Below are 13,030 nucleotides of genomic sequence, written 5' to 3' on the forward strand. Positions count from 1 at the left end.
ACAAAACCTCACTAACCACGTGGCTAATTTCTTATTGTGTGAAAACAGCTTTCCTCCAAATGAAAAAGAGTTCTCCAAGTTCGGGGATCCCAAAGCCACTAATGTGGTTCAGGGTTTAGTGGCTTCTTGCTGCCTGTACGCACTTCCTTCTTGGTACCCAGCTGACTACTGCCCTCACCACGGGAAAAGAAAGTATCTAACCAGTGCTGAATTCACACTGTTCCCTGCTTTTGAGACATAGCCTAACTTTTATATTATTTCATATCTGCTGTGACTTTGAAATATTTTATGTAATTAACTTAAAATCAATATGAATTAAATGCAGTGAGTAAGGCTACCTAAAAAGCTAAGCTATGGGGCTGGAGACATGGCTACGCAGTTAAAAGCACTTGTTGCTCTTTTAGCAGGCCCGAGTTCAGTTCCTAGCACCCATTCTGGACGACTCACCACCGCCTATGCCTCCAGGCGATCAGATGCTGTCCTCCTGCCTCCATGGACACCCACACACATGTGGCATATATTCACACAAACACACACACAAATAAATACAAAAGAACTTTGTAATAAATCAGCCCGTGTAATTTCTATTATATTATGTATTTGTAATAAATCACATTATATAATAAATGCAGTATGTCATATATTAAATATACATATATGAAATACGTAATATGTTGTAATAAATCAGTCCATGTAATACCTATTATAATAGCATCCCCTATGTATTTGCAATGAACATGCATGAACCAAGTATATTATTTCTTTTACTTATGCATACACTGGACCTGTATTTAAATTTTTCAACCGCTTACCCAAACCTTCAACAAAGTATTTATATGCTGGTCTCTTCCCAGCTCTTCAAACTTAATCACTTCACATCATTAGCACCAGCAGCTCTCTCAGTTCCTTGAAGACTCTAAGCTCTCTCCTGATGCAAGGATTTTGTTTGTACTACGCCCTCTATTTGAAATGCTGTTCTTCTGTGCACCGGCCTCACCTGAGGCCTAACTGACTCTTAGCAATTGGGTTAGTTACTTTGGGCAATTGTTATGCAATATCCAGCATAAACAGCAGAAAGCAAACGATATCTATCTTAAGGTCAGGGTTTCAAAGATTGTAATCCAGTTTCCTGGCACCACCAACCTGGGCAAACTATCGTAGTGGTGGCAGCACTGGCAGAAGAGCTTCTTTATGGTAGATAGGAGGCAGGGTAAGAACCAGAAACTAGGGCCAAGGATAGCCTTCAAATGCCCAGCCCCAGTGATCTACTTTCTACATCTTGACCCCATCTCCGAAAGTTTCCTTAACCTCCCCAAATAGCAGCACTAGTTTGGGACCAAGTACTCAAACATATGAGCCTGTAGGGGTTAGCTTTGCATTCAAAGCACAATAGAGCACAACGTCATTTGTTTGGAGAAGGCTCTGCTGACTTCTCTGGCAAATATTCCCTGAGTACCATTTCCTCCTCATTCACAGCAGTAACTGCACAATGCTGACCCCTGTCTTCCCATGCCTTAATGCTCCCACCCATCAGAGGGGCGTGCAGCTATCCATCTCACTGAGTTATTTACCTTACGTTGTGTGTGTGCTTATCATTAGGCTTGACAAATACTACATACTTAGCAGCTATAAGTTTCATCTATATGTATTTGTGTTCTTTCTTTGAAGGCACACATCTACACAAGAGAAAATATGGATTTTATGTATGGTGGCAGCAGGAGGAACTGGCTTCCACATGATGGTTCCGGTTTTCCCTAGGAAGTTGGGTCAAGGGGTGTCGGTTTCTGGTGAGTGGGAAGAGCATGCTCTGGGTGTGGGTTGGGATTGAGAGTACGCAGTTTGGTGCTTAGAAACTGAAGATAACCAGAAAGGATCAGTTTGGAGACTGACAAGAATAACAGGATACTTTTCAGGAATATCAGGGTTGGGATTATAGTGTCATCAATCTGAATGGCTATATTTTCTTCAAGAGGACTGAGAGACCTGGACACAGACAAAGGAAAGACTGGGGGTCTAGCTACAAAAGTGTCACGATGGGATAGAGTGCTCATGCATTCAAGGGCCTTACTGGAAAGTGACAGAAATGATGCTTTAGTTTCTGCAGTGGAGAAAGAGATCAGAACTCAGAGAACGTAAATAAAACTAAACACAAGGGGGGAAAAGCAAGAGTGTGTGGCCTGAAGGTCCCAGTCAGACTGCAGAACAAACACAGTGGGAAGGACTGAACAAGTGACCTTAAGAAGCAAAGACTGAGATCAGAGAACAATGTCTCTGTGTCTCCCTTGGCAATTTCAGAGGTCCTGCTGTTTGTGGTGATGAGGTCGAGGGTGTGACAGTAGAGTGAGGCTGAAGTAGAATGGAAGAGGTCATTAAAGATGATGAAATCAAGAAACCAAGAAGACCAGGACTTTGAGATTTCCTTCACTGACATCAAAGTCAGCTAAAATGATAAAGCAAGACCCAGAGTACACACACAGCAGTTACACACCACGTGGCAGTGTAAACCAGCTAAGGAGTGGCGTCTGGAGGGGCTGCAGCCAACAGCACGAAAGCCTCTGAGGAGGACAGAACAAGAAAATCAGTTCTGAGGTCTGATCGGGCCCTCTTTTTTTCTATAGCCTCCCCCATATTTCTTTCCAGGATTTGATTCTTAACATTTAACACTTACTTTCCAAATCACAGATGGACTGCCGAAGATCTTCCATTTTGCTCCAGGATTTTTCCCCTGAGCGCTAAAAATTTCAACAAATGCACCTCCCTAGAAAATAAGAACAAAAAATTCAGAGTGAAATACAATGCTATGGGAGAAATCATATCCTCCACAGAGTCTAAAACCAGGGTTCCAGCCATCTGTCAGTTAAACAGATCTGGGAAGAAATACTATCCCTGTTTTTATGCCTATTTTATACCGTGGCTGTAAAGAAGCCACAAACATTGTGATTTGGGTCACCTTAGATTAGTAGGGAATTTACTTTTAAAAACATGATAAACATCAATTGTGCCATAGAGCTACTGCAGATGGGGCTCACTGACCTGAGATGTTCAGAATAGGTCTGCAAGGCATTCTAAAAATACCAGATAAAGGGCTTGAACTCAATCTGTGAACTAAGCCAATAAATTCTTATCATTATATATGAATAAAAACTTAGTAGTCATTCTAATTAGGGCTCAATTGATACTTTCTTTTTAACTTTCTGAATCTGGAGTTACTTAATGTCTTGATTTTTCCAGCTGTCAAATCATCAGGGACAATACATGGCATACAGCAAGGGCTTAATAGTGCTACTGAAGATTATTAAATAAAGGGGAAAAGTAGTTCCGTCTCATAAGGCCTAGGAAGGTTTGCAGTATATGTAGAGGGGGGAATCTCACTGAACAGCTCTATATATCTTTTAAACAAATAAATCTGGAGACATGTAAGAACACAAAGAATATTTTCTATAGATTCCTTGTTACTTACAATAAACTCAAGCCTGGACAGTCACACATTAAATTTAGCATTTAATGTAAAAATGCTAAAGATATTATTAAGTGCCCATATACTCTGCTCATAAAAATGGGGGAATTAAATGATTATCTCCAAGGAAGAATTTACTGCAAAATTTGAGAACCTGAGATGAAGACTAAATATGGTTTGAATTACAAGCAGCACATAAAAAAAAAAACCTGCTTGATTTTTGTAAAAACCTGTTGTTTTTTTGTGTGTGTGAAAAATTACCAGCTTTTTTCCTCAAGCATATATTTTGCTTCTGACATGCAGACAATTTCTTCTTTCTTATTATGTGCAAAATTGTATATGCTACTGCTTCTCAGGGCGGGTCATTTTGCTATGAATTTTAAGTTTGAGGCAGCTGGGTTTAAAAAACAAATCCCCTAAAACTTAGTCAGTCAATCTTTTCTCCCCACTTTCCCCCCTAGTTTTCCAAATTACCCACAGTGGGCATCTGTTATTTCATTACATTATACTTGATTTACATGAAGTGAGATTAAACAAAGTTTATTTTAACCCATTGAATGAATTTCTAAAATGGGACAAAAATACACAGTGCTTTAAGGACAAGTCGTGTTTGACCAAAAGGATGAACCAACAAAGAGGGAGAGGCTAGGGGATGGGGCATCAGGCACTGTGACAATATTCTTAATTGCTAAATGAAGATGCTATATAGACAGGCTTCAAGATAAAGCCAGGAGAGCCATTCAGTGAGCTGAAAAAAGGACGCCATCCACAGGACAAGGTGACTGAGGAACACTCTCATTCAAATGTAATCCTTGGAGTTGGGAATTAATTTAAAAAGTAGAACTGCTTTTTCTTCTAACGGATTTCGACATCAGAAGAGGAAGAAAACGGGAACCAAGTTAGCCTCCCACAGAGGGCCTCTGAAAGGCTCTGCCCTGCAGACTATCAGAGCAGATGTTGAGACTTATGGCCAAACTTTGGGCAGAATGCAGGGAATCTTATGAAAGAAGGGGGAGACAGAAATACCTGGAGGGGACAGAAGCTATACAAGGAGAGCAACAGAACCAAAAAATTTGAACACAGGGACTCATACTCCAACCAAGTACCATGCATGGAGATAACCTAGAACCCCTGCACAGATGTAGCACATGGCAGTTCAGTGTTCAGGTGGGTTCCATAGTAATAGGAATGGGGGACTGCTTCCTACATGAACTGATTGGCCTGCTCTTTGGTCGCCTCCCCCTGAGGGGGAAGCAGCCTTACCAAGCCATAGAGAGGACAATGCAGCCACTCCTGATGAGACCTAACAAGACTAGAATCAGAAGAAAGAAAAAAACCCTCTCCTACCAGTGGACTTGGGGAGGGGCATTCCTCCTTGGAAAGGAAGGGAAGGATTGGGAGGGGAGGAGGGAGAGAACTAGAGGGGGATACAAAGTAAATAAACTGTAATTAAAAATAAAATAAAAATTAAAAAAAATAATAATAAAGTAAAACTGCTAACCCCATCTACACTTTTTCATTCTCCAGATGTGGAGGGAGGGTCAAAAAGTCTGTTTTGTTAATTACTCCCCAACTAATCCTGAAGTATGCCCATGCTGGAGGCACTGACTAGGAAAAAGAAAACAGCACACAACCCAAGTGCTTTACTTTGATGCTGGGTTTAAAAGGATTCATTCAGGAATTCATTCGTTCACTCTCCTAATTAACTTCTGAGATATCAGAGGGCACCAACAGCGAAAACTCCAGATGCTAGTTAAAACTCAGATTTCTGGGTCCTGTGCTCAAGATTCCGATTCCGGATGTCCGGAGTAGGGGGTCATGACCTGCTCTGCAACCAGAACAGGTTCAGCACTGAAAGGCACTGAGCTGGATGAAGCATGAGCACCTCAAGGTCAAGACAACTTAGCCACTATCACCCCGGGGGTGGAGGCTTCAAACCCAGAATCGGGTACAGTTCAACCCCGAGGAGGAAGCCAGACAGTGTGGAAGGCCTTTTGAGTTACCTGGTACTCATTTTTGAACATTCCCGCAGAGGGCCCGGGTATTTGGGGGGGACACAGAGTTTGCTAGCTGCAGATGGGCGGGCAGAGGCGGCTCTGGGCCCCGATGGCTCGGGCGCTCTCCGGTGCCTCGCGCCCGCAGTCAGCTGCGCCCCCAGCCTCGGACCCGCGCCATCCTGGTCCCCGCTCTGGACGCCACGGCAAGGGACTGATGGCCCAGCGACCTGCTGGCCCTGCCGGCGGAGGGATTGTGCGTAATCTACGTGACCGCCCCGCCGCCACCTCCGGGCACAAACCGACCGCGCCCGCGGGAACCGCGCAGCCCGCTCCGGGGCTTGGCTGCCGCGCCCATTGGCTCCCCGGAGGCGCGTGCGCACTGAGCCCTTCAGCCTGCTTCTCTGGCTACGCTGAGGCGTTGCCCGGGCAACTGAGGGACACCTCCACGAGTGTCAGATTGTAACCCATTAGCCAAAAAACGTATGGGGTTACTCTAGGCTCTGACACGGATCTTGTATCTTCACACGCGCTCTAAGTACTGTAAATTTTGGAACTGCTGTTTGGTCTGGTGGTGGTTTCGGTTCATACATTCCCATACCCATTGGGTTCTTTGAGAAATAACAAACTTAGTTTTGGAAGGACTGGGAAATGATGTTTATTCAAGATCATTGAGGCCTTTGAAAGGGTAAGCTAAGACTTCTTTACTCAGAATAAAGTCCCCCGAGGTAGGTGCCCCAGCAGCATACTGAGACTCGCTGTGAATTTCCTGCCTGCACCCAGGTTACGTATTGGGTGAGAGAGACAGTAATGAAACGAAGGGGAAAATAACCACAGCTTAGCTTAGTGGCGTGGACACGGAGAGTGAACAGCACTGGAAGAGTATTTAGGTTCGCGGTGGGTATTGTAACAAGTTCTCACAAACGTGGCTCGAAAATGAGAGAAATTTGCTCTCTTGTAAGTCCAAAATGAAGTGGTCAGCAGGGCTGCACTCCCACTGGACACTTGGGGAGAATTCCTTTGACGACTGTCATCCCTGGGCTACAGCTCGCCAATGTCACCTTCCCTCTCCCCTGCGTGTTGTCTTTGTAGCCTCTACCGAGAAGACGTGTGATGACACGCAAAGCCTATCTTAGTTACTTTTCTGCTGCTGTGATGAAATACCTGACAAAAGCAACCTAAGGAAGGAAAGTTTTCTTTTGGCTCACAGTTCAAGAGGATACAGACCAGGATGGCAAGTGTAATGCCCAAAATTAACGTGTAAATTCCACCAGCCCAAGGACCAGTCAACCTCCCGGGATGCTGGGAGTTGTGGTTCTTGGAATATAACAAAAATTTCATGGGAGAGATTACTGTAGCCTACGAGTTTGCCTTTATAAATCCCTGCAAAACAGGTCTCAGGGCCACTCAGCTGGGAAATTTCAGGGACTGGTCCTCACCAATGTCCACCTCTTGGTCAGTATTTAATTTTTAATATAGTTTGCTTCAAACTCGGCCAAAAATGGTGAAATTGGTTTTTCTCCGGCAAATCTCCGGATTAACACAGAAAAGACACGGTGACTGAAACGTGAGGTCACATTGCATTGGTTATCAGATCACGGAGCAATGGATGGATGCTGACTCTGACCACTCTCTCCATTTTATTTAGCCTAGGATCCCACCCCTTGGGATGGTGTCACCCATTCAGGGTAGATCTTTCTAAGTCAAACTTCTCTGGAAACACCCCCAAAGACACGCCCAGAGGTCTGTCCCTCAGGTGATTCTAAATTCAGCCACAGAGCCCATCTGTATAATTCAAACCATCTTCAGTCAGCATTAATCACCTTCTCTGAACTGATCCAGAGTCAGAGAGCACTCAGAATTCATAGTTTTAATATGGTAAGTTTTATGTAATATTAATTAACTATCGAATTCTCTATACCCACCTCACCATCAAACATTCTATCTAAACACTTCTCAGATTGACTCACCTTCCCTTCATTGTAGTCTCTGCTCTGACTGACCTGTCATTTTCTCTTCCCCAAGCTGTGAAGACACCCTCCTAATTAGCATTCTGTTGACAACCATTTATGGTGAGGTAAGATATCTTTGTAAAACGTAAATCCCAAAGCTGGGAAGAAGGTTCAGTCAGTCAAGTACCTGCTATAAAAACAAGACCCAAGTTCAATCCCCAGTGCCCATTTAAAAGGCAGTCTCAGGTCTGCGGAGAACAGAGGAGAGACAGGTAGGTCTCTGAAAGGAATTGGACAGCAAGTCTGCTGGAATTTGTGAGCTGCAGGTTTGGTGAGAGACCACATAGAAAAATAAAATGGAGAGTGATGTGGAAAGACACTTGATGGCAACCTCTGGCATCCACATCCATCGACATGCACATGGACACACACCACATGAATACATATATATACCATACACAACAAACACACATGCACACACAAAGTTTCAAATCGGTACACCTAAAGAAGCTGAGCAAGAGGGAGGACCCTGGGTAAGATGATCAGTTCTCATTAAGAAAGGCAAAGAGGATGGACATCAGAAGAGGGAGAAAACAGGGAACAGGACAAGGGCCTATCACAGAGGGCCTCTGAAAGACTCTTACCCTGCAGGGTATCAAAGCAGATGCTGAGACTCATAGCCAAACTTTGGACAGAGTGCAGGGAATCTTATGAAAGAAGAGGGAGATAGAAAGACCTGGAGGGGACAGGAGCTCCACAAGAATAGAAACAGAACCAAAAAATCTAGGCACAGGGGTGTTTTCTGAGACTTATACTCCAACCAAGGACTGTGCATGGAGATAACCTAGAACCCCTGCACAGATGTAGCCCATGGCAGCTCAGTGTCCAAGTGGGTTCCATAGCAATGGGAACAGGGACTGTCTCTTTCATGAACTCAGTGGCTGGCTCTTTGATCACCTCCCCCTTAGTGGGGAGCAGCCTTACCAGTCCACAGAAAAAGACAATAAAGCCAGTCCTGATGAGACCTGATAGAGTAGGGTCAGATGGAAGGGGAGGAGGACCTTCCTTATCAGTGGACTGGGGGAGGGGCATAGGAGGAGAAGAGGGAAAGGGTGGGGCTGGGAAGGGACGAGGGAGGGGGCTACAGCTAAGGTACCAAGTAAATAAACTAATAAAAAAATTTAAAAAATTTTTAAAATTCTTTGTAGATTAAAAATCAAAAACGTGAATCTAACCACACCAGTTTTCTGCTTCTCACCCTTTGGTGACTATAGAGCCGGTGCTGGCTGTGTAAAATCTAGCTCCCGTCTTCCTCTCCAGTTCTAGCCTACCTGTTTCCCAACCCTTTACCCAGCCGACTTTCATTCCAAGCACATTAAGTACTTTTTAAAATTCATGTTCATGTTTGATAGTTCCCTTTCCCTGTAAGCCTTTATGTTTAAGTGCTTACTTAAAGGTAAATTAATAATCTCAATTAAAACTCCAATTAACTAATTGCTTGACTTGTGTGTGTTTCTGTGCACATGTGTGCGAATGCACATACATAGGACAACCTGATGAGTCATTTCTTTCCTTCAGCAGCACGAGTCTGAAGGATTGAACTCAGGTGGCAAGCAACTATACCACTGAGCTATTTCTTGAAATAAAAACCTCAATTTTATGAAAAAAAAATGTTGTAGAACAATTACAATGGTAATTGTTTATATCCATGCGTGTTATTACTAAAGTAGTTTTGTTTTCATCACTTGTTCCTTCAGTTTAAGGTTGTAAGAACACAGTTTCACTTACTTTAAGGCCAAACATCTGCTCTTAACCCTCTGAGAGATTAGCAAATTAAAGAGACTATTAGTTGTGCTTTCATTTGCTTTTCATTTCTATGGGTATATCCAGCCCACGGGCAAATCTGAAAGCTGCCAAACTCAGATCGGCTTGACATACGATGAGAGGTGCCCTTAACGCTCACAGTGGTGGCTGGCTACAAAGCAAACTAACCGTATATAGTTCTCTAACAACATGAGCTTAAAGCTGGGGATGGGACAAGATCCAGTTTTATGATAGCAAATGCTCTTATTTAATTTGGATGAATGCTAGCTATGTACAAAATCTTGGATTTGACTATGCCTTCAAGAACATCTACCAGAACTGTGTGTGTGAGAGAGGGAGAGAAAAAAAAAGCCAGCCTCCTCAAATAGCTTGGCTTAAAGCACACTATTTATGTGTGTTATAAAAGACAGTGAAACTGTTTCTTTAATTGCTATAATTTTTTATGAAGTCAGTACATTTAGTAATTGCATTAAATTGCTTAACTTAATTTGACAACATTAAGAATTAGTCACTTTACAAGCTTTAAAATGTTCATTTTTGTTCTACGAAGAAAGTAATTTGTGGTATATTAATATTATTAAAGGATATGGGATAGCATTTAAAACAGAATAGGCTAGGGACAGCTTTTCAAAGTGGCAGAATCTTTGTTTGCCAAAATAGTTATTTAAGTTTAGTGTCTATGATTATCAATTTGGTAAGTAGCGGCACTCTTTTGAGCTAAGAATATACTGTTTATACCACAATCTAATTCTGGTTTACATTTTGGGTGTGGTTCATAATTTATTTGTCATTCCAAGAATAAAAACACTGGAATGATTATCAAAATGTGCTGTTTCACAATAACCTTGAAATGTTTAATACTTGAACAGCTAAGATTTTTCCACACTGTGACTGACTTTATGAATTATAATCATGCTGAGTTGGCAAAGTAATTTTGATCTGTGTCTATTTTGTAGTCTTAAGCTAGTTATTATTGAAAAACTAGCTACACCCAAGGCCTCTGTTTGACTTGCATTCTGACAGCAGCAACATACTCTTTGACAAGAAGGGAGAACATTATGTGTGTGTGTGTGTGTGTGTTTTAATTTTGTACTGTTTTTTAGGTTTTCTTCTCAAACAGTTCTGATCAAGGAGACTTATGGGACTGTTTCCTTTTAAGATGACCAAGGACCCCAAAATTTTGCAGAAACTTGAACTTTCCAAATCCAGCTGCTGTTCCTGGTATTAAATATTAAACTATGAATAGTTTCCTAAAGTAGCTTATGGAATATTGAACATTTATGTTTAAAATGTGAACATACTTGCAAAATGCATTTTAGAAAAGAGGAAATTAATTGAGTGGATATAGATAGTGAGGAAATTCTGGGATCCTTTATAAGAAAGGAGAACTCATACTGAGCAGCCTAAGGAGATCAATATCCATTATAATAACAAGACTTAAAATATCACATTTAGGGAGAAAACAAGGAGAAAGAATGAGGGGAGCGTTCAAGAGTTTTGGAACACCTTTAACATCAACAATCAAGCATCTATTCGCTGACTCCACTGTGGCCCTGGTAAAGCAGGAAGGATGGTGGGAACCACATGAGGGATTGCTTTCCATCCTGGCAGTGGAGTAAGTCACATTAGACTAGACAAGCCTGTCTCCCTAGTGGGCTGTCTGTCCCTCCGGTTCTTGAGAGGCTGCGCCTTTTCCATTCCCCTCTTTGCACAATACCAGTCCCCTTAGAGTTGGTCATGATACTGGGTAGTTTGGCTCCTGAGGCAGCTGTGTGTCAGCCAGTGCAGCGGAATGTTTATGGGTCCCAGCATTAAGAGTTTTTGACCCTAGAGTAATATGACAGGTTCTTTCTCAACATGGCTTCTGTCTACAACAGACTAGGAGCTGCTGAGAGATAATGTCATTCCTTTTCCAAAGCCAGGCTGCATGCACGTTTTAATTTACTGGTCTAATTGAACTAGCATTGCCAATATCTATGGTGACAATTTTTTAGAACACTTTCTTCTTCACCTTCGCAAAGGGGGAGACTGTCCCTTCCTATTATATGGAAGTTTATTCTGAATCAACACATTCTTTCTAAAAGGAAAGGCCATGATGATAATGAGCCTCAAAAGGAAAACAAAAGGTTACAGGTCAGGAAGAACAGAAATTTAGGACATTCTCCACTGCCCCCCTCCCCAGGCAGTATAAAAAGGAATAACCAACTGCTAGGGGAGAGACCCTAATCAGCCTAGCTACAGAGAGGAGATTCTTCAGACTGTTGAGCTACAGCATGGTTTGAAGTTCTTGTGAAACAAGGCCATGTGGAAGTGGGCTCTTCAGAGATGCAGCTGGGATAACTCAGCTGGGCTCTACAAATGTATGTTCTGAGAGTTTTAGACTACGTTCCAGTCATATTTACACTTATAGCAATAAACTTGTTGTCCTTCCAAGATAGAATTGTGTATTAATTAACCAAATTGAACAACAGATTTCAAGCCTTTGAATGCTTTATAACTATGACCTTATTCCCAGTATAATCTTCATCAGAAACTGTTTTTTTTCTGGTTCCAAAACTGTTTCTTCTCTTTTCCACCGAAAACTCTTCTTTCTCTTTTTATCCTCTAATCTGGAGCATCTCTGCAGAAACAGTCCTTTACTTGTCTAAACACAGCCATCTGAATGCTACTGAAGGCAGCACTGTGTGAGGTGCAGGATGCCACAGTCAGTATCCTAGCTTCCGCTCCGCTGTAGCTCACAGGCTAAAATTAACTGAAATCATTGCTGCTGGTAGGTCCTATGTCCTGTTTTCTTTCATTCCTGTAATCCCCCAGTCATGCTAAACAGCAGGTACTAATGGAACATGTATTTTACTGAGCATCATACAGTCTAGGATAATCCAGCACTAACCTGACAAAGTGGTAATTCCTGAAAACTGCCGTAAGAAGTATAAAATAGGTTTTCTTGGTGGAAGTGTTGTATCTTATAGAATGAGTAAAATATTCAATGTGCCTATAATCACAGATGAGCCTGCAGAAGAGACTAGATAGCACTTGTAAAAAATGTGTCAAGTGCCAAAACATTTGCTTGAGAAGAAAGTTGGGTTTCCTTCTGCCTACTATTGCTATCAACTGCTTTTACTTTACATGTCCAAAGTACAAAATAGGATTATTTAAAAGATTTTATAGTTCCTGTCCCAAGAAATTCAACCAAGTGCTGCTTGCTGCGTTAGCATAGCTGGAACTCTAGCATTGGCAGTGGTCTCCATCGCAGCATGGCCTTTTCCCAGTCTTACCCTTTCAATATTGTCTTAACAGGTCCCAGAGAAAAGTAGGAGACTAAAAATAATCTCTTAGATGGATAATCATGGACGATGAACTAAGGTAAATTGAAATTAATGGTAGCTATATTTAGATATTTAAATGTTAACATTGTAAACAGGATTCAGATTCCCACAGAACAAAAATATAACCACTGTAGAATATTGCTCAGGGAATCTGCTAACCTCCTGATATGGGATTAGAATTAAGTTACTTAAACTGAATTGTCCAAGCTTTCACTTTTCTTTCTTTGCATTCTTTGTCCCATTTGTTATATCCTTCTTTCGTTTGGTTGGGCCTTTTCCAATTCTTATGCATTTAAAAAATACTATTGTAATTCCTCTAAGGATAAATATATGTGTCAAATAGAAAAATACAAATCTGTGAGGGTATTTAAAAAAAGTGTGCTTTAAGCTTATTTAACTTGTTTGGCAAATCCTTCGTTAGCTTTCCAGAAAGCATTTTTATTTATAAACAAACATGAAAAGCAGTGTCGAGTCCCT

At 41.8% G+C, this 13,030-nt stretch overlaps 1 protein-coding gene across 2 annotated transcripts in view; it reads right to left on the reverse strand.

The window, feature by feature from the left end:
* Cfap20dc (CFAP20 domain containing) overlaps nt 1-5,739 on the reverse strand; it is a 245,936-nt gene extending 240,197 nt beyond the window's left edge. For both annotated transcript variants that reach the window (XM_060390940.1, XM_060390941.1), the window contains exons 1-2: nt 5,461-5,739; nt 2,669-2,758 (exon numbers count right to left, since the gene is read on the reverse strand). In XM_060390940.1, the coding sequence (XP_060246923.1) occupies nt 2,669-2,758; nt 5,461-5,481 (111 nt within the window). In that variant the 5' untranslated portion in view covers nt 5,482-5,739. The remainder of the gene's footprint in view (nt 1-2,668; nt 2,759-5,460) is intronic.
* Nucleotides 5,740-13,030: the final 7,291 nt, after the last annotated feature.

Source organism: Meriones unguiculatus, chromosome 9, assembly GCF_030254825.1.
Source record: "Meriones unguiculatus strain TT.TT164.6M chromosome 9, Bangor_MerUng_6.1, whole genome shotgun sequence".
In the NCBI taxonomy this organism is placed as follows: Eukaryota; Metazoa; Chordata; class Mammalia; order Rodentia; family Muridae; genus Meriones; species Meriones unguiculatus.